This window comes from Carassius carassius, chromosome 19, assembly GCF_963082965.1.
Source record: "Carassius carassius chromosome 19, fCarCar2.1, whole genome shotgun sequence".
Classification (NCBI taxonomy): Eukaryota; Metazoa; Chordata; class Actinopteri; order Cypriniformes; family Cyprinidae; genus Carassius; species Carassius carassius.
Window position 1 is genome coordinate 13,755,578 of NC_081773.1, and position 23,304 is coordinate 13,778,881.

The following is a 23,304-nucleotide window of genomic DNA, read 5'->3' on the forward strand; positions in this document are numbered from 1 at the left end:
CATTAAATTAGACTCAATAAGTTATTATTGCATAGGCTACTGTTTTATAATGTACTACAATACTGAGGTGCAGATGGAATATTTTAGCATGGAAATACAGGACACATCCAACATTTAACAAGACTCAAATGTGTAACAGTTCAGCTTTCAAATGGCAAATGTAGAATTTGGAAATGTAACAGATTTACAAGAAGTTGTTTTATATCTGTTGAGACCAATTTTAGATTGATTCTTTACAGCTATTATTATTTGCCTTTCTGAGGCAGTGTTATTGATGATGAGGGATGCACCGATACCGATACAGGTAAAAATGCCCCAATATCAAAAGCCGACACCCACACAGCGTGTGAACAGAGCTGTGTCCAGAAAAATAAACACTGACAACAGAGAGTAGAATGGAGTTATTAGAGATTAAGGATGTCTATGAAGTACATGCAAGTAATTAATATAATATTAAACATTCAAGTGAATATATCACAGACATCACTGTATGTATATTGTAGTTCGGTCGATATGTAAAAAGCAAGCAAGCAAAACAGTGCACAAGTTACTAAAGTTATTTGACGGTGAGGAGGGCGAGAGATGTGTAAGAGAGAGAGAGAGAGAGAGAGAGAGAGAGAGAGAGAGAGAGAGAGAGAGAGAGAGAGAGAGTCCGAGAGCACACACTTTCTATTGTACGATCGTGATTGCTGTTCGCTCAATTAGCGCATGCATTCGGATTATTACTAAAACGTAAATATAAAACAAACAAAAATTATATGGGCATTCACTATAAACAACATTTATTTTAAACATCAAGCATGCACGATTAAAGCAGAAGTGAAACTAGCAGACTGTGTGAAATGCACTAGGCTAGAAATGTCTCTCATTCTGCACCAATGCAAACGTGTTTAGCTTGTTTTCAAATTATGATTGTCATTTGTATGCGAGGGTCCCTGCATAGTGAGTGTGACGCAAATTAAATCACCAAAACGCTGTACTCATATAATGTATAACGAGTGGTTCCCTGCATTATTTTAGGAAAATGTTTCTGCATGGAGAAGCTCTGAGGCTCCATTAAAGGTCCCCTTCTTCGTGATCCCATGTTTTAAACTTTAGTTAGTGTGTAATGTTGTTGTTAGAGTATAAATATCTGTAGAATTCCAAAGCTCAAAGTTCAATGCCAAGCGAGATATTTTATTTAACAGAATTCACCTACATCGAACGACCAGTTACAGTCCAATCATCTTTGTTTGGGCTTCCCATGGACGCTATACTTAATGGTTACAATTTATGTTTAACTCGGTTCCCGAAAATTATAATCCTCATGTAAAACTATGTGCAGCACATTTTGCTGAGGACAGCTTGCTGAGGACAACTTCCTCAATCTCAATCAGTTTAATGCCGGATTCGCAAAAAGATTATTCTTGAAAGATGGAGCAGTTCCCTCTTTGTCTGGAGAAGGCGTTGTTTATGGACCACAACCGGTAAGTGTATTTTATTATTTAAGTTGGTGCGTTTAACAGTTTCTGTAACTTACTACACAAAGGGCAACGCTGTTTAGCTTTGTTAACTAGATGTTAGGGCTGTGCAAAAAAACAAATGCGATTTTCATGCGCATCTCGTCAGTAAAAACTCTCCTGTGATTATAAGTACATCTCCAGCACATGCTCCTGCCCATTTGCTTCTCAAAACTAGTCCAAAACTAGCCCAATCGCGTTACCAGGAGGTCAGCCTGCTCTAAGCTGGTGTCCAATCACAACACAGGAACCGCTGGCACAATCAGAGCTCGTTACATATTTCTGAAGGAGGGACTTTATAGAACAAGGAATTCATCAGCCCGTTTTTGTGACAGTGAAAACAGCGGTATACATATAGGTGAATTGTGTGAAAAATACTGTGTTTTTTTACACGCAAAACATGAACATGTTATATTGCACACTGTAAACACAATCAAAGCTTCAAAAAAGCGTGAAAAACGGGACCTTTAAAATGAACAGTGAAAGTAACAAAAGCTTATACAATACATTTTAACAGGTATAATTAAGTGTGGAAATATCTGAAGGAAATATCTGTTTGCTAAATGAAGCCAACTAACATGATTCTTCTTCTTCTTCTTACTATTTTTATTATTTTGTCTCTGTAGCCAACGTTTGTTAAAAAATGACAAATGGTGTGGAAATGCAGGTATCAGTATTGGTATCGATGAGTACCAAAAATGAAAGTATGGGTATCAGACTCGTTCTGAAAAAAAGTGGTATCGGTGCATCCCTAATGATAATGAAATACTTTTACTCAAATACTCAAATAGCTTTGAGTAGTGCTGCCTCTATCTGCCTTGGAAATAGGGCAATAAAGGTTGTAAATGGACTGGAGTTTTGCTGTATCAATAATGAAAGGTTTCTCTGATGGTTCCTCCAGAAGCTGATTGATCTCTGGTTGCTTTGTGCCTCCCTCTCGATCTTTTTTTTTTTCCTCCATATTGCTCACTTCACTGGACTCACCTCAGCAGAACGCTATTCTTTTTAATGGCTAGCTGCCCAGCAGACCTTGAGAGACTAGAGAGGATTTTCAAGTTGGCTGTAAAAATCATACTGTAAAATCTGTCAAAACTCTTGATTCCTTTTTAAGTGGTTTGGAAGAGAACAGAGATCCCCCACTGCAAGAAATGTATTATCCTTTCAGTCTTATTATTACAGGCATTTTAATATCCTCTTCATACACATCAATCTCCCTCACCTTCTTCACCCAACACTGATTCCTACATTCCTACTGGAGTGTTCCCTTTTATTTGACTCCTAACCCTAGCTAACACTATCTTGAAGGAATCTTTTCCCTTTCTACTTGACTTCTTCCTGCTCAAAGAGCTATCTTTAATTTTGGTCACCTATGTTATTACCCTTGGGCTTCTCTTTGGCTCCCTTTCCATGTCATGAATAAATAATGTGCGCCTCATAACTATATCAGACATATAGCTTGTTTTCTGACATTATATATATTAGATATTCAAATGTATGTCTTTCTTGTTTACTTGTCCCTTTTCCTCCAGCAGTGATTTACAAGCTAAGGTAGTCTTTGTGGTTTGAGGCACAATTCGTCCATTTTTCATTTCCTTCCTAAATAAACAGCAGGATATGTAAAGTATATGTTTATGTAGCCTGCTCCATCAGAGGCATTACTGGTATAAATTCTGCAATGCTCTTTGCTAGTATTACATTTACATTTGTTCTATTCATTCTAGAGACGGTAAGCTTGTCAAGCACTGGCTGATGGCTGTTTTTCATAGATAATTAAGCCCTCTGTCATCAAGTGCAATTGGATTGTCTAAACCACATTTTTCTATTTTACTTTACACAAATAATGTAACAGAAAAGCTTGCATAAATCTCAGTGGTGTCTAGAGGAAACACTCTCACTAATACATATCAGCTTCACCCGGCCAGACCAGTCATCCACTGCTTTCACACACACAAGCAAATATTATTTTTGATGCCTTTGAATGTAAATAATACAGAAAATAATGTTAAATGTTAATGTTAATGCAGCTACTATATGAGATTTTAATCATGGCTGTGAGTTTGGGGCAATTGTAACATTTATAAAAACTGAAAAGTGTAATCCTGAAAATGAGTGAGGAACATTATTTTATTAAAATGAAACAGTTGAAGATAACATCTAGTTATTTAAAATATTCACAATGTAGGTCCTTTACATGCACATTATTCCTTCTAGCTAAAACCATTAGCACATGTATAAAAGTGAAAACTATTGTGTAATATTATCAAGTATTAAACCAATTATATTATTACTTTGAGGTGTGCCCTCATTTGAGATACGGTGGGTTAATACCATTTGTGTAATGGGGGCAATTAAAACACTGACTTTGAAGCCAATTCAATATCAAATATCAAATCTTTCTCAATAATGGCACTATTACATAGTACTGGCAGTAGTAGTCATTTTATATACTCCTTTGCCTGGTCAAAAGATAATTTTAGAAAGTAAAAGGGAAATGGAAATGGAGCTGCATTGTTCTCAATAACAATCCTTAATCTGAACAAACCATGGAAATCTTTATCTTAAAACACAGTAGATATAAAGTAGAGCACAAGGACGGAAAAAAAGAAAAGAAAAAAAAAGATGGACATAAGAACAAATCAGCACATAGTAGCATGATAAAAAGGGACTATTAGAAAGCAGATATCTGTAGGTGTCCAGGATATATGAAGGACACTTTTCTGCCTATTAGCACAAGTAGACACATTACAGTCACCAAAGGGAAAACTTTGGATATGTTTATATGTCAGGTAAGGAATGACCCAGGTTTCTGGTGTATGTGTGCATTAGAAAGGTCATGTAAACTGAAGCTGGTCGCTGTGTAAATGAGAAAAGTGAGTGTTTGTTTGTGTATTTGTGAAGGAGGCTTTTTCATGTGTGATTGTGTATCAAACCTTGCCTGACAGCCGCTAGCAAAAGGTCTCAATGTCAGTTTTTCTGGTTCTCTCGAAAAATATCACTTCTAGTGACACATATAGTACCTCTACTATCTCCAAACTAGACACTTATAGACAAAGAAAGAGGGAGAGAAGGGAGAGAGAAAAGAAAAAGTACAGAACCAGTCCCGCAGGGAACAACAAAAAGTTCAGCCTACTGCAAACCAACTGATATTCAAAATGCTTCAGATTCAGCACCATGGACAGGGACAGCTACTCTATATCTACTCAGTTCTGACAGTGACCTAAGAACCCTGGACAGTGGCCATGCACTCACTGAAAATGATTTTAAAGGGACAACCTCATTGCATTTGGGGAAGCTATAGTGCAAAACTCAAATGAAAAAAAAAAATATATATATATATTATTATTATTATTATTATTAGAACAATCACTAAATTGTGACAAATTATGAACATTATAGACAATTTCAAAGGTCAAAACATATGCCAAATGAATAAATTTTCTCTCTTTCTCATAGGCTGGTTGCATGAACTGGGTAAACGTCTGGGCACCCCCTATTTTCTGTCCCCTCTTGCATCCCTCATTCCTGATTCGCTGCGCCCCACCATCTTGGATGGACTGGTGGTCAATTCAAGCCAGTGGAATGGCACTGATGTAGTGGGACATGAGTCTGTGTGGAACTTGAGCCAATGGAACACAACAGGAGCAGGGCCGATGGGCACTTCAGATGCAGGAAAGACTGGAGCAGTACTGGGAGGCGGGCCCTCTATTCGGAGTTCATATGTGACTTCGCTGTACTTCGCTTTAAGCAGTCTGACTAGTGTGGGCTTTGGCAATGTCTCAGCGAATACTGACTCAGAGAAGATCTTCTCTATTTGCACCATGCTGATTGGAGGTAAGTGCAAGAAAACACTGTTACAAGCTTTTAAAAGATTTTGAGTTTTGTATTCATAATGCTTTAATTCTTGGATGTATAGATTTGTGTTATAAATAGGGATGCACAATATTGTCGGACCGATATCAGAATCGGCTGATAATTACTTTAAATTTAAATATCGGCATCAGTCTGATATGAAACATTAAGCTGATATGTCTTGTTGATGAAAGGAATATGTTAACTCAAATGTGCTCAGGGTGTGCTAGCAATTAGATCATGTCAGCAGTGTAGCTCATTCTTGGAGCAAAGATTAACCTTCTGTTTTGGATTGCTGAATTAAAGCATACAGAATGATGTGTTCTGTGCATGACAGAGTAAACAGTATTACTGTAGGTGCAATGGTAGCAGGCAGCCTTCCCTGGGTCCTAATGCCCGTTTGGTAAAGAGTTTTATTTCCATAGAAGCGCTGTTGGCCTACTTCAAATAAAATGAAACTAAAATACTTAAATAACATTAAGACTGAGTTTCTGATTAATTAAAGCAGTAATTGATGTCATAAAATCATGAGCATGTTTCAAAGGTCAGAAGCTATAGCTTACATGAATACAAAAATCACAAACATGACACTTGTAAATTAAATAAGTTTATATTTACAGATTTATTCATTAATGTGTAATATGTTATATTTTTAAAACAAATTATGAGCTCTAAAAGGTTTTCAGAATTTTTACAACTCTTTTGCTTTAGACCATCTACAAATATAAAATCTTAAAATAATAAAATGTAAGGTCACTGTTAGGTTACCATAATGTAAGGTTTTTGTCTTTCTAAAAAAAAAAAAAAATGCAGCGATTGATACATAGTTTATTTATAGTTATTTTGAAAGCTTCAGTGTTCAGTCGTTATAAAAGAAATTCATTATTGCTTATTTAATTCTAACAAATAAGATCTTGTTAAAAACTAACCCAAGTTAAAAGCAATTACCTTAGAATGTCTGCACAGGAGACTTGGTTGTTTCCAAACAAAAGGAAATATATCTCTATTGGCATCACCTATCAGCCAAAATGAGTTGAAAAATATCTGCATATCGGATATCGGCAAGAATCCAATATCATGCATACCTAGTTCTAAATATTGATAACTAATTTTTCAAGTGTTATTTTTTCTTGATCCGTTTAAAATATCTATATACACTACTGTTCAAAAGTTTGATGTCTGTAAGATTTTTTTAATGTTCTTGAAAGTAGTCTCTTATGCTCACCGAGGCTGCATTTTTATGATCAGAAATTTGGGAAACCATATAGATAATAAGTTATTGAGCATTTTGTAGAATTACGGTTCTAACAGGGATGTATGTCTAAACAGGATTATTAAATCTTGAAGGTTGAAGATGATGTGAATGTCATGTATACTGGGACAAGTGTATTTATGCCTCTCTGGTAGAATCGCACTCTTGTTTCGTTAATCTTTGTGTTAAAGACATGGTTTAATAACTTCTCTTAGCTTGGGGGATCCAAATGTTCCCTCTGTTATCTTTCCCACCCCCACCAGACAACAATATTCAGAAAGATTATTAGTCCCCTCAAGCAGTGATGATTTAAAACTTAAAATAAGATGGTTTCACCATCCCACACTATAAATTGATGATTTGAAATAGCACAAATTTAGGATAGACTGAAAAACAAATCAGCTAATTTTAACCCAAAACATTAGGGGGAACTCTTGAAAACCCATTTCAACCATAAAATTACACATTGGACTCCCTTGAATTATGCACACTTCAGATACACATGCAAAAGAAGGCTACAAGATGGCAAGTCCACAAAAAGTGCATTAATGTCTGCATTTTCCCTAAGGTCTAAACTTCCTGTTGACTTCTTGAATATCCCTAAGGACCACGTTCTTCATAAGATAAGACACAGAGGTCCATTTGCTTTATTGGAGCAGTTTTTAGTAAACCATTTGACCCCATTTACTTTTTAAACTACATTTCCCAAAGGGCTCCATTTTTAAAGCACCAACATTTTCTTTGACCATGTTATTCATTAATCTTAGCTATTGATTATCTCTGTCTTCAACACATTTGAAGATAAGGTTTATTGACCATCTTTTAACTACCTCTAAATCTTCAACCATAAAATCAGTGACAGTTGAGTAAATATCTGTCCAATATTCCTGTATTTTTCCAATTTATGTTAATGGACAACATTCTATTTGTCTCATGACATGTTGCTTTCATGTTTAATTGCAAAACGAGTGACTTGAAATTTTCAATTCAGTGTCTTCATTTGTCAGGGTTCAAAACCTTAGTGTTGGAATATTTGTGTGGATTTTTTGGCATCATTTATACCTCCTAAACTGTTTAACTCTTATGTGAAGGCTGCTTATGTTGGCCTCTCTTAGCTGTTTTCTTTTAACCTGACTTTTGGGATTCGACTTCCACAGAATTGGAGCGCTTGCTATCTGCTGAGACAGATGTAATGATTTTTCAGCTGCATGTGCCCCGTGTGGGTTTGAGGGAGATGTTGTGACATTGGACTGAATTTTAAGGCATGTCCTCTGGGCCATGAAGAGAGAGAGAGACACAGGCTTCATTGCACTAAAGAGGGCCAAATGAGGATGGCTGAATCCATACACACTTACATACATGCACACTGAATCAATCTGTCACCAGATCCTACCACTAAGGGCCATTACTGTCCCAGCCAGCTGACAGCTGGGCTCCTACCCACACACAGAGATCATGCACACTGAGGGTATTTGGGGAACACTGACATGCCTAAAAATTACCATAATTACATCAAACAAGTAAGCATATTTTTTATATATTATCCAGACTACAATATGCTGTGTACCACCCATCCCAGATGAAACCTTTACTTCTCAGCTTGCTAAGCTCAGCTTAATTTAGCTTTTTTAGGTTAGACTTAATAAATTTCTCAGTTATGCTTCATTTAAAGGGATGTTTCACCCAAAAAGGAAAATTCTGCATACATGACTCTAAAATATGCAAAACATGTAAAGATAATATGTTTTCCCATACGAAGTCCATATGATAAAATTCTGATGGGACCAAATTTGTTATGGACCCAGTTGATTTCTTTGGATAAAAGAATTCTGCCAAAATCCATTAGGATAAATAAAATTAAAATTTGTAAGTCAGAGTAAGTTTGAATGAATTCAATTCACTTTGGTTCAATTTGATTCAGTTCATTTCAAAACATTTCAGAACTTGGTGAATTTGCAAGGTCACACAAAGTAATATTGTATAATATGCTTAAAAAACACAATTTGGTAAATAAGAAAATAATATTTATGGTCAGTCAAAGAACAGCTTTACATTTGGAAATTGTTAATCAGCCTTTTTTTTAAGTGCCTCTATTTATGAAAGTAGGTATAAAATTCATGTGGCAACCACTGCTCAGATAATTTGGTATTGGAATAATCTGATGATGTTTGAGTTCATATTGGTTCCACAGTTTGAAACCACAATGAAATAAGAATAAAGAAAAAATGTCTCCATACAATCTCACTCCTGTCTTGTAGAGACAATTCAGCAAAATAACTCATTTGTACTTTCAACAGGAATAAGGTGGTTGAAACAGGTATTATTAGATTTTAATAATTCTGTTGCCCTATTTCACCTAATTTAAAGATTTTCATGGATTTCATCACAAAGCACATCCAAGCACTCAAAAGGCACATAACCCAGGTGCAGCCACTTATGCTGAGCACAGTTCTTGAACAGAAGAGCGGCATGCAATTTCCGCAACAATTTGTGTAGACTTCAATTAGCACTCCATGAGTACTCTCCAATCCTTCTTGATTGTTTACACTCATGTTGGCAAAGCTCACAATGTTAAATAAATAAAAGATGATACAGAGTTTGGTGGAGTGAAAAGAGTTGCATTGAACATAATGTATGCAGAGGACACTAAACTAAAAAAAAGGACTTGCATTGCAACTCATTAGCATGCAGTCCACTCACACTGGGATCAAGCAATAGAAAGAAAACAGGCTGGAGCAAGATGTTAAAACTGATCCACTTCTCACTAAATAACTAAACATTAACTCCTGATAAAATTTGGCTTGGGTGATCGAATCACAAGTGGCTAGCACAAAGATTGGATATTGCATTTGAATGGTGAAGCCATAAAAGGAAAGCCCATCATTGCAATGGAACAATGTTTTTACATTTTGCTAGCTGGGTGTGACTAAATTGCTAGTAAACAACTGCCTGATAAAAAAGTGATTAGCCTACCGGAGATACATGTTAACACCATGTGTAAATGGCTTGCTTTCTCTCAGTAATTCACCTGGAATGATTGTTTGTGGTGTTTTTCTCCAGCACTCATGCATGCTGCGGTCTTCGGTAATGTGACGGCCATTATCCAAAGGATGTACTCACGCCGCTCGCTCTATCACACTCGTACCAAAGACCTCAAAGATTTCATCCGCGTGCATCGACTTCCCAAGGCCCTCGCGCAGCGCATGCTGGAGTGCTTTCAGACGACATGGTCTGTCAACAATGGCATCGATGTCAGTGAGGTAGTACTTTTACATGTTCTTTCAATAATTTGTGTGCCCAAATGAATGAATTGTCAAAACAATTTCACAATTTATAAATCATGTGCAAACAATTGTACTGAAGGTGCTGATGATATGCTCAGTTATGTAGGGCTTATATATGCTGTTCTGATCTACTCGTTGAACACTTGATGGGTTTTCCTGGTTTCTTGATGCTGAGAGGATCAGTAGCCCTGACACTTGTTGAACTCCCCCTTTTCATAAGTAGTGTATAGCTATTTTTTTTCTATCTCATTTTCCTCTAGCAGTCGGTTAACATTCAGAAACTTCAACCTCAGGATGTCAAACTATTGTATGATTTGATTCAGTTATTTTTCTATGGGGTTTGCGATTTTCTGTTTTCTAGCAATAGCAATTAGATAAATGAAGTTTATAGAATTCAATGAATATAAAATTAGATTTTTTTAAGGAATGTTATTGTTATATGATATAGACATGTAATGTATTTAGAATGTGCCTCTTCTGAGGTACACACATTTAACTCAGTACCTCTTTTCATGGGAAAAAATAATATGTAATTAAAAATCTGAACTGAAAAACAGTTTGACCTACTCTGGGCAAAATCCTATTGATCCTATTTTGATAGTAAAATCATAATTATTTAGTACAGAGTAGCATGTTATTTTAAAAATATATTATTAACCTGCTACTTTGGCAAAATTCATTCAATATTCCATGACCTCCAGAAGAAAATGTTTTTAACATTTACAGACAATGCATTTTGCATTCATCATTTCTCTATGCTGGATCTCCCATTAACCCGTAGCCTTACAGGTCAAAATATAGGAAATCTGATAAGCACTTGTAATGAAACATTATGCTAATAGTATTACATTTTTGTAATTGTAGCTCCTTTTCTTTACAACAGTTGAGTCCAATCTGCATTGCTAATTAATGGCCTTCTTACTATCATTGGTCTGATTTGATGCATCTGTTTAAGATTAAAGCAGCATTTCACTTCACCATGCTCCCTATCTCTCATTCTGTTTCATAATCCCTCATATCTTTTACCATTTGATTTATTTTCTCTTTCCATTCACCTCTCATCCATAATTCTGATCTGCTCATAAACAAGGGATTTCATCTTACACTCACAATGCATTTAATTAACCCAATTCAAAACACTAGTTACATAACTCATAAATGTCTCTTCTCTTTGATATCAGTATCACCTTCCATTAAAGTCTAAGTAGAAGACTGATCTACAGTTTCTTTGCAGCACTTGTTTCCTTGACAATCAACCATAAATAGAAAGTTTGTATTCTTTTCAAGAATGAGAAGTAAAAGTAAGTGCAAGTACTTCAAATAAAAGATCTCTTTGTCCTCTCCCAGCTTCTGAAGGACTTCCCAGATGAACTGCGGGCTGACATTGCCATGCACCTGAATAAAGAGCTGCTCCAGCTGCCTCTGTTTGAATCGGCCAGTCGAGGGTGTTTGCGCTCGCTGTCGCTCATCATCAAAACCTCCTTCTGTGCTCCAGGAGAGTTCCTCATTCGCCAGGGTGACGCTTTGCAGGCCATCTACTTTGTCTGCTCAGGCTCAATGGAAGTGCTCAAGGACAACACTGTGCTAGCTATACTGGGTAAGATTACACACAAACAGTAGGGTTCAAGAAATCATTTAGGGTCATTTTTCTTAGTCATCCCAATGGGAAAATTTGTCCAAATTTACCTGAATTCACCCTACACACACAATCAAATTGTATATTGTGTTTTAAACATTTTTTAAACACTACGGCAGCTGGCTTATAAAAAACTGATTGCAATTCCATTGGTGCCACTAAAATTACCCACTTTTATTAGTACTTACCTGATTAAGGTAACCAGGGAAAATATGTGCTGTTAACTGTAGAAAACTAAAAACAAACAAAACAATTACATTCAGACACAAAATTCATTTCTAGCACTATACAGCTCGTGCAAATGCATTTCTGTGTGTCAGTCATGCTGGCTTATTCAGTGGCCCCTATATTACAATTTCACAGCAATTTCAAAGCCCATTTAAATTCCTCCTACCTGTCACTATTAATTGTGCTTCCTGTGTGATATTGAAACAGGCCAATACAATAAAACTGCCCACACATGCACACACACTATCCAGTATATATAGTTGTAAGACATTATAAATGAGCTAAATAATGGCTCTTTTAAAGCACCTTACACACACACACACACACACACACACACACTTGTTCAACGAATCTCATCCTCCCACTGTAGTTCTTATTGTTTCAAAGGAGGATTCCCATATAATTTTCAAGTCTATTGAACAGTAACTACCCCCTCCCCCCATTATACACACACACTGTTGGCTCATTGGCTTAATTTTCTCATTACTTGTCTTCCTTTGTTATGCATATTAATGCATATATTATCTGCGAGATTCAGCTACTGTTGATGATGAGGTTATGTGTGGTTTCTCTAATGTGCTTGCAAATACATGACATGCCAAAACATAGTGAGCTGCCTGTCTAAGCAGCTACCTTCTAATTGTGTGGTTACATTTACCATTGTTCAGCGATTTTCACCTGCGGAAAACAGTCATTTCAGTCGGAATCTGTGCAGTCAGGAGATTCACGTGTAAAAGTTCCCCACACAGATTTTACTGATATTCAAGTTGGTAACACAAATTCACACTGACCAATAGAATGCTGCTTTGTTTAAAAGTGACTTCTGTGTTCATGGATTGCTACACTATTGACAATGGACCTTTTTGCTACAAAATTACACAGAAATTTTGCTTATCTGTGACCACATGATTCACCCAAAAATGGAAATTCTATCTTTAATTACGCAAACCTGTAAGACCTTTGTTCATCTTTGGAACACAAGTTAAGATATTTTTGAGAGCTTTCTGACCCTAAATATTTTAACAATGTCCTTACTATGTTTCTGTGCCTTGACTATGGTAGTTCCCTTGCTGTCTATGCAGGGTCATAAAGTAGATGAACGAAGGTTTTATGGGTTTGGAACGACATGAGGGTGAGCATTCTAATTAAAATGGTAGTGACAGACATGCATGCTCAACTAAAGGTTTTAAATTCAGGATGGAGATTCTACCTTTTTTTTATCATCCAAAATAAAATAAAATGAGTTCAAATAAAATACAATTTATATAATATTACCATGAACTGTACAGGCCCAATATATGCAATATTATTAACACCAAAACACTCAAAGCACACAGGAGGCTCATCGACTCACACACAGTTTGAGATATTTAAGTTTAGCATGTTAATAAGCTAACAAAACAATACTAGTATAGCATAGAACATAAAAAAATACATACCACATACCCAAATTGGGTAAAATACTCAATTTTGTTTGGATTAAACATTTGTTTTATGTATTATTTTCAAATGAATGAAATGAAACATTTATAAGCTTTGTTTCTCTAAACTGGTATGACAACTTGTATAGGATATGTGGATATGTGCCTTTAAATATGTCCAAAACAGCATATCTTTGAAGGCAGCGTACTTTTCAGCTTGCAAACATCCCTTAAAATGCTGTCTCGGTATTGGAAGCTCTCTGGGATTTTTAAAACAGCATCTGATACCTACAAAGTCCTAATTTTTCCCATTGGCTATATTGCGTTAGACAAGTTCTCTAACCTAAGAACGTTTTTGCCCAGAGCTGGTTTAGATATGTATCCTGCATCCTGACATTACCTTATACTTTCATGCCGGAAGAGACATTAGCAATCCAGCTCACATGTACCTGTAATTACATGGAGTCTGTAATTGCTATTCCATCTGTCGTTCCCAAACTTACATTTATATTCCTTACATACTTTCCACTCTCCACTTATATGAAGAAAAATATTGACATATACACGGAAATCTGATGCACGTAGTAATTTTCAGGAAAATATAGTGTAGCCACTCAAATTAGAGTCAAGCACTGAGCTGTTTTTTGTGTAAATCTTTGGAAATGTGTGAATCTCTCTATGCACTGCACTAGAAAAGGTCAGTGCTTTTTATGGTATTGTAGAGCTTAATGAGCTCGGCAAGCAGCCCAGATGTGAAACCCAGTATTCATTAGAATTCATGATTTTATGACCTTTATTGTGTCCTTCGGCGAGACACTTAGGCTTGTGGTTACTGCAGTAACTGCCCTGCAAGTTACTTTTGATGACAAATAACAATAGAATCAGAGATAACTTCCATGTAAATGTATTTTTCTTCCGTTAATCACATGATGTTGTACAGTATACCATGAGGACATCTACTAGATAAATACTCAATATGTTAATGAGGCAGAAATGCAATGACACCTGAGCCACTTGTCACACTTTTCAAGTGAATATTTCTTCATATTTGAAAGGTAGTTGTTTTATATGTGTACAAAGAGATATTGTACATTTCACCTATTACTGTCCAAAAAAAGAAAAAAAAAAGAAAAAAAGAATATATAAAGAATACATCTTTGGGTTTGAGACTTTAGTCTTTGCAACTTTACAGATCTTCTTCATGCACCATGAGCTTGTAACACTCCAAAGAGAAAGGACAAATTGAAATTGCATCATGTGACCCCTTTAACACATGTTGGGCCAAAGTTAATCTCTGATTTGAGAATAATGCATTTCAAATAGCAAGATTATGAAACATCAAAATGAAAAACGTAACATAGTAAAATATCACAAACATATTCTAACCTATGACTGTCTATTTTTAACTAGATATTTGAAGCCATTGTGACAAATAAGCCCAGTCTAAATTAAAATTGTCTGATTTCATTAACAAAAAGTCTGTGCCTCATGTGTAATGACATATATGAATGAATGAAATATAAATCAAAAGATAAATGTATGGTAGCCACAACAGATACATACATTAGTAATAAATAACCATTACTGCTATTCCTAATAGCTTATTTTACACAGGACCGTTCAGTGTGTTATGAAGCAGTAATCAGTTCACTTTACAAGCCCATGGATAATAATATGTACAACAGGGGGAAAACAAGTCAATGAAAGAAAAAATAAAAACAAAAGAAAAGCCTGAGGTTTTAATTTAAAATGGAAATTATTGCCATAAAACGAGTCTGTGGATAATTTAATAATAATAATAAAAAAAAAATAAATAAAAAAAAATAAAAAAAAACCTCTCTGCTTCATCTGAAAGGATTTATGGGAGCTGTACACAGCACAATGGCCTCCCAAAAACCTTACTGGGAAGCTTCTAGAAGCAAGATAACATTAGGCCAAACTGCCTTCAGCTGTTAGCAGAATGAATCTTGATAAGCTGCTGGAATAATAAATTATCTTCGAACCTAAATGTGAATGATACCTAAAATATAAATGTGTCATTATACACTCACCCTTGTTCCAAACCTGATGAAACAAAAATATATTGTGGAAGAATTAGACAAGGTTTTGTTTTGTAGAAGATGCAAATGTCAAATGAATATGTATTTGAGATTCAGAGACTGTACACAGTGTTTGTTGCAGCACACAAACACACACAGGAACAGGGAGAACCTCATTCATTTCTTTATAATCCAAGGATTTCTTCATAATCCTTATCTAATGTGATACACTTGAGTGTACAGGTTAGTATAATGAACAAATGCTGTCTTCTTTGAGATGTATCAATGCAGCGCTGTCACAAACATCATCCATATGCCTTTGAGGGTATTAGGATTGGATTTCAATGAACTCATCCTTTATTTAGTCTCTCTCTGCCTCTTTGTGTTCTTTTAGTTTAGTCACCCAGGACCCTCTTTGCCATTGCCTTTCGTTTTTTTTTAGAAAACTGCAAGACAGCAGCTGTGACCATAGATGGACTATGAAACTTTTACTGTGTTTGTCTCATTTCATCTGAGCGTGGAGCAGCTGCTCAACACACATCCTCACACTCCCTTTTTGAGCCATACCTTTTTTTAAAAAAAAGGTTGGAATCTTGATGATGCATGCTATGATTTGTACTGAATTATACAATTTCTAAAGGATAACAAAAGTCATACAGTATGTGACAAGTGGCCTTAAAAGCTGCTTTATACCAAAGGACAAAAAATTATTCAGATGCTTACAGTTTTCCATCATAAATAAACTATTTGTCATATCCAAACCCCCTCTTGTACAGTGGCTACAGTTAATCTGGAAATAAAGGCTCTCAAAAGGTCAAAGTAAACGATGAGCCAGACCTCTTACCGAGCTAAAGGTTCCTGTGTGTGTGTGTGTGTATTTGGGTCTCTTTATCTCCAAATGCCTGAACTCTATTGCTCTGATCAAATCAAATATTGGCATGCTGCTAGGCCACATCCACCTCTCACACACTTAATAATTGATGGTCAATGCATTATTAAAGTGCTTGACTATTAATACAGGCTGACATATGAAGGTGATATTTCACACACATGGAAAATAATGTGGGAGGGATTGAATCAATGAATGGGCAAAGGAACATGCCATTCAGAAGAAATAAAAACAAGACAGACAAAATCTTTCACTCTGCATATTAAAGATGTTCCAAAACCTAGTGAGCTGCCTATAATATATTTATTAGCTTCAGAAAAAGGTTTTATGCTCACCAAGGCTGCATTTGTTTGAACAAAAAAATACAGTTAAATCCATGATATTGTGAGATAATACATTTTAATTAAAAAAAAAAAAAAATCAAAATTTTATTTATGGGTGTAATGCCAAATCTGAATTGTCAGCCTCCAGTCTTCAGTGTCAAATGTTCCTTCAGAACTTAATATAATATGCTGATTTGAGGACCATTATTATTACAGTTTTCAAGATTCTTTGATTAATTGAGAGTTTAAAAAGAACAACATTATGCATTATTTCTCAAGAAAAGTATTAATTTCTAAAAAAGAAAAAGAAAAAAAGAGCAGTGATGTGAATGAATGCACAGACACACACACACACACACACACACACACACACTCAGGTACACATATATAGCCTGCCTGTGTTCCCATGCACGTCCAAACACTGTCACTGAGAGACTGTTTGGTTCAGTGTTTGGAGGATCTGCGTTTGATGTTGAAAACACACCACCTGCACACACGCAAAGTAATGGCACTTTCCTGTGGCGTTATCGATCTGACAGCTTGACCCGAGGATCCACAGGAGGCTCTGGAGAACACTGGAGAGAGAGAGAATGAGAGACAAACTGATCGACAGCCAGGAAAACAGAGAGACAGCAGGAGAAAAAGACACCGAGCAAATTGGCAATGGTTGATAAAAAAAAATGAAAGCTTGAAATGAAAGTGAACGATTAATCAAGACAGATAGCAATAAACACTTATACTTGGATCCAGACCAATACACACACAGACACACAGACGTCTCTGAGCTGCGGTTGGAGTGGGAGTGATTGTCTTAATTAAAGCTGTGATATGAAATGGCTTCCTAGACTCATGTCACCTCGCAATGAGATTACACGTGTTATTGCACTGTAGAATTACAGTCTGTCGAGGCTGTGAGGAGAACAAGAACTGGAGAGAGGAGGAGAAAGCAGATATATAAATCAAGATAGAAGGAAACCAAGAGATGGAGAGAGAGATTCCTGTTAATGTTCTGTCACATGGCTCATGTCAGTGTTGCCTGATGCATTGAACTCTATGGATTGACTGTTAGAATGACTGAAAGCAAGTCGAGCTCTGTAATGTGGTGCTTAAAGTTCAACACTTTCAACTTTGACTCCATTTCCCACTGACCTTTCCAAATGCAGTCAGCAATGACAGATCCTGAGTGATTCATGCGTGCATTTGCATATCTAATGATGTCTTTTAGACGCCAAAGCCACAATAAATATTTATAATATAATATTGAATGACTCTTTTCATTCATGTATATGTATGGTGTTGTTTTTTGAATTGTATTTTTAAACTAATTTAAATTTACCAGCAGTTTTTTTTTCTTGCTACAATCCTATGCAAGGTCACACTTTATTTTAAGGTCCAATTCTGACTATTAACAAACCTTTAACTATGATAGGGATGTAGAACTTGGTCATGCAGAATATGTGCTTTATAAATACTAATAGACAGCCAAATGTTAATAATAGGCTGCCTAATAAGCAGCTACTGTAGTTAATAGTGTGAATTGGTTCCTGTACAAAATCAATATAAAATAGGCATTGCGACCTAATTGTTTTTGCTATTGTGGCACATATCCAAAATAAATTGCTTTTTAAACTATATAAACAAACAGACAAATCAAAAACAATGTGGGGTGGTAATTGATTATAGAAAAATAGAAATGCAAACTGAGTGGTTGAATGTTTCATGTGACTGGTTGCTTAAGGAAAAGAGTTTAAACTCATCTGGCCATTGGACAACATTTATTACCCAGTCACCGTTCCGAAGAGCATGTCATAAGACGTTTTTGTTTGTTTGTCTGTTTTTAATTAAAGATTGTGCACATTAAAAAAAATCCATAAAAATATGAGAATAGTCCATTTTAATTTCATGGTCTCAATGGAGGTCACATGTAAACATTTTAGTGAAAATATGGAATCATTGGATCTACTAACAAATCAATAATTAACAAGAACAGGAAAATGTCAGTTCGGAAGTAAAATGTATGCAATTTTTCTTTATATGTTCTTATTGTTTTGATTGATAAGTAGTTTGCAAATATAGTTTTGGCAGAATATATGGCAACTTTGCTTGTCAACGTACAGTCATGTTTTTGCTCACATAGGGAAGTAGAAGAGAACCAGAGGTAAAAGAGCAACAAAAAGGAGGAATAAGGAAGGAAGGTGCTTTAGCCAGTTGAAGGAAAAATGTAAAACAACCTGCAGCCATTATGTTTTGCCATGTTATCTCCGAGACAATATAGATAGAGCTCTTGAAAACTGAGCGTACAAACATGCGAAGTCATACACACACATACCATGCATAATTAGCACACCTGCTTACTTGATGAAAGATGTACATATGGTCTACCACCCATCTCTCTCCCAGCACTGCTGAACTCAGTTGCCTCCAACTGGTGTGCCTTCCTAGAATGCAGTGCTCTGACACTTCAGCACACTTCAGAATTTGTCAGTGGTTTCATAGTCCCTTTGCACCAAACCAGAATATATTTTTAGCCTCTGTGCTCCTTCGTGTGCCCCTCCTGTGTCTCATATTGAAACCTAGAACAGAAAGTTTTTCCTTAGAACTTTAGCATTGATTGAGACACTCTGTCTTTGTTTACTTGTCTGAACATGTTCACACAAAATACTGGAGGGACCTAACATGCATATCCAACTTTAAAAGCATACTTATGAATTTTGCATGACAAAGCCTGTGTTAGCCACAAATTAACTTCTATATGCTTTTCTCAAACAGGAAAGGGGGACCTGATCGGATCGGACTCGCTGACGAAAGAGCAGGTGATAAAGACCAACGCAAACGTGAAAGCACTGACGTATTGTGACCTGCAGTACATCAGCCTAAAGGGACTGCGAGAAGTTCTGCGCCTCTATCCTGAATATGCCCAGAAGTTTGTCAGCGAAATTCAGCACGATCTCACCTATAACCTGCGGGAGGGCAGTGGAGCTGACGTGAGTGATGCTTGCAAGTACACATGATGTTTTTTAGGGCAAAGGGTGAAAATCCCAGAGTATACCTTTGATTCTACAGCCTTGACTGTAAAGGTCAAGCGGTGTGTGCATGTGCTTTTTTTAGCCCGAATCATGTGCATGAGGGACTGAGGCAATTACCACAAACATACAGGTCAGGAGTGGATACATCGCCTAGGATCAGATTATCAGTATTGTACGCTTGTGCAGTGGAGCTGATACGAGTCCTATAAATAGATCATAGTTCAAACAGAGAAACATGATAATAGTTGCCTTCATGATCATTTATTATGATTCATATTCATAGTCAATTTTGTTTTTAATTTTTTCCTATAAAATTATTTAGTAGATATCAAAATAGAACATCAAACATTACATACATACATACAGTTCATACATACAGTTCACCCAGAAATGAAAATTCAGTTGTCATTTACTCGACTAAGATATTCTTAGAAATGTCAGGTTTTTTTTTGACAGTTGTTTGTTTGTTTGTTTTTCTGCAAAAGAAAAAAAAACAGTAATACAGGTTTGGAGAGACATGAAAGTGATGACAGAAATTTCATTTTAGAGTGAACTATTCTCTTAATTGGCATGAAGTGGTCTCCATTTACACCTTTTTTATGTGAATCCTATTAATAATTTTATTTAAGCATTTTATAAAGTGCTTTTCTCACAGAATTTAATCCCACGTTTGTGATTTTTCTGTAATTCAGCTAGTACAGAATGACGCTAACAAAGCTCTTAAAATGATATATCCAGGCTATATGTGACCCGGGACCACAAAACCAGTCATAAGTAGCACAGGTATATTTGTAGCAATAGCCAATATATTGTACGGGTCAAAATTATAGATTTTTTTTTTAATGCCAAAAATCATTAGGATATTAAGTAATGATCATGTTCCATGAAGATATTTTGTAAATCTCCTACCATAAATATATCAAACCCTCATTTTATTAGTAAAATGCATTTCTAAGAAGTTAATTTGGACAACTTGAAAGGCGATTCTCTCGCTCTCTCTCTCTCTCTCTCTCTCTCTCTCTCTCTCTATATATATATATATATATATATATATGTATATACACACACAGTTGTATCTTGGACAAATATTGTCCTATCCTAACAAACCATACATCAGTGGAAAACTTTTTTTATTCAGCTTTCAGATGTATAAATATCAGTTTAAAAAAATTGGCCCTTTTGACTGGTTTTGTGGTCCAGGGTCATATATATTGTTTGCTTTATTCTGAAACATGCTTCAGTTATTCCATTTACTGGATTGGTTCACTTCCACAAAGCTGTATACCAAAGCGTTTCAAAATGTGTTTATGCAAGTCACATGTGACTAAAACTGTCCCCTTATTGGTTACATTTTGGTAACATGCCCAGAGCTGCTACTGTAACAAACAGGTTGTTTGACAGAAATAAAGAAAGAAAGAAAGAAAGAAAGAAAGAAAGAAAGAAAGAAAGAAAGACCTGGAAACATGTACAGTCGTAAAAATAAAGGTACTTCACGATGCTACAGAAGAACCTTTTTTGTCTAAATGGTTCCATAAAGAACCTTTAATAACAAGGTCAAAAGGTTCTTCAGATTCCACCTTTTTCTTTAACATGGAAGTAAGCCTATGGGCGAGACTTCAGTTTCATTAGCCGCTATAGGGAAATAACGAGAGGAATAACAACATGCAGTAAACGGTAAAACTGTTTGCACTATAAACCAGTGTGTGCGTAATTAAGATAATGCATTAAAAAAATAAGGTAAAACACACCAATTTTCAATATCAAGTAGCAAAATGAACTGTTTTGTAGAGCTAAAAATAGCTGGACACGGATGAGACTGGAAGCTAAATGCATAGAATTTACAAATGGAATATAATATACCAATTTTTACGGGAAGAAAAAGGTGGATAAAAAAGTAAGAAATAGATGGTTCTTTCAAGAACCTTTGACTGAATGCTTCTTTGTGTAACCAAATTTTTTTAGTTTATGGCATCCTTGTGAAGAACCTTTTAAGCACCTTTATTTTTAAGAGTGTAAATACTGTTTGACACTACTTTATTTTCCATGACAAGCATATTAGAAACAGAAAGTTGTGAAGCATTGCTTTGTTTACCGTAATAACTAGGGTAACCGTTGTATTTATGCTTTTCATGCCGAACATCCAGGCTGGTGTGAACAGTCCCTTTTGAAAAAAAAAAAATCTTTGCCGAATTAATTATAAAAATGCAAGAAAGGTAAATCTGACAACTCTCTACTGCACATCAGTTGTCCAAAGTGAATTTGTGCATGTAGAGTTACTGGTTACTCAATGAATTCATGAGCTGTGACCTACAGACTGGAGGTATGTGTGTGTAAACCTGCAGTGCCCACATCCACAACCAGCAGAATACAAAATGGATCCCCATCTGCTGTCTTTGGGATCTTTCCTTCCTTCTTTCACATTCTCAAAAGTCTGTGTCCTTTCCCTGACTAAGATAAAGCCCCTTCCCCCTCATCTTCAGGATGCACATGTATGACTGCGCACGAGACCGCTCTCTTACACACACACACACACACACACACACGTTCTCTCAGCCTTGAGTGTAACTTGTGAAGACAGGAATAGCAGCAGGCTGCGGTTTGGAGTGTGTGCCGATACTAAGAATAGCACAGAGGGAAGGCGGGGACTCCGTGCTGGCTGGGTCCCCCGCGCCTCGAGCTAAGATTGGATCCTGTAAGATAAAAATAGCTCTGAAACTAGAGGTGAGCGGGGGTGGGGGGTTGAGGTGCCTCTTTTCTCTCCTTTTCACTTTTTCCTGCAGTGCTGCTTCTGCAAGGTGCCACATGCAGCTTTTACTCTAGATATAAGATATCGTTGTGTTTGAGAAGAGAAAAAGAGGGAAGGAATGACGGTTGGTGAAGAGGCAGGTACAAGATACTGTTGCAGCTTTAACCCTACCTCAAATAATTTTTCAATAGGATATAAAACATTTTCATAGTATTATGAAGAGATTTATCTTACCTAGACCACCCAGTACACCCTATCAGCTGTATAGCAATGCGCTCTCAAAACACCTTAGCAACTGCATAGAAATGCCCTGGCAACCAGCAACAATAGCTTGGCATCTTGACAGAGACTTTCGCATACGTAAACACTTCCTTTCCTTCAGAAAACGTAAAAATCAAGTTTGTGTGTGCCATGAGACATAGCGGATCAGCATCGATGCTCATTACACAACCCCAGAATGCACAAGGAATACCAATGAACACACACTGACAAATACATTTGCATGTAATTGCAGAGCTGGTGAGAATAGACGTGTGATTATTGGGGAAGCTTCCCTGTTACTGTTCGTCTGTGTGTGTTTTGCACTAGAGCATTTGAAGAAAAAGGTAATGCCTCTCTTTCTTGTTATACTTAGCTGTGATTGACTGAATTTGGTGACTCGTGGGACATGGAAATGCCTGAATAAACACCTCGTTCTCTGGAGGAGTGGAGGGAAAGAAAGTGAAAACTTCTGTAGAACACTAATTTAAGCATCTCGCAAACATGCACACAAGCTCCCCTCGTGCCACCGGAGTCTGTGTTACTAAGATTGGAAGGAGATTGCTAAAAATAAATTCTGCTTTAGGTGGGGTGTGGGACTGCAGACGGTGCGTGGGTGTGGAGATCATGAGAAGAACGGGGAAAAAACAAGATGCGAAGAAAGAGAGAGGCAGGGTGTGGACAATGGGAGGGGGGTTGCAGATAAAGATGGAGAGATTTCAGTCAAATTGAATAGGGGAGAACAAATGGAGGTTTAGGAGGAAAGGGATGGGAAAGACGTTAATTAAGATTTGCTCAAAATATTTTATTATATTTCCTTCTCTTTCCTTCCTGGTTTATGTTTGTTAGTACGT

At 36.4% G+C, this 23,304-nt stretch overlaps 1 protein-coding gene across 1 annotated transcript in view; it reads left to right on the forward strand.

Annotated features, from left to right (window-relative positions):
- LOC132095136 (potassium voltage-gated channel subfamily H member 8-like) overlaps positions 1-23,304 on the forward strand; it is a 104,569-nt gene that overhangs the window by 73,675 nt on the left and 7,590 nt on the right. The window contains exons 8-11 of the mRNA XM_059499918.1: positions 4,953-5,330; positions 9,661-9,860; positions 11,232-11,481; positions 19,190-19,404. Of these exons, the coding sequence (XP_059355901.1) occupies positions 4,953-5,330; positions 9,661-9,860; positions 11,232-11,481; positions 19,190-19,404 (1,043 nt within the window). The remainder of the gene's footprint in view (positions 1-4,952; positions 5,331-9,660; positions 9,861-11,231; positions 11,482-19,189; positions 19,405-23,304) is intronic.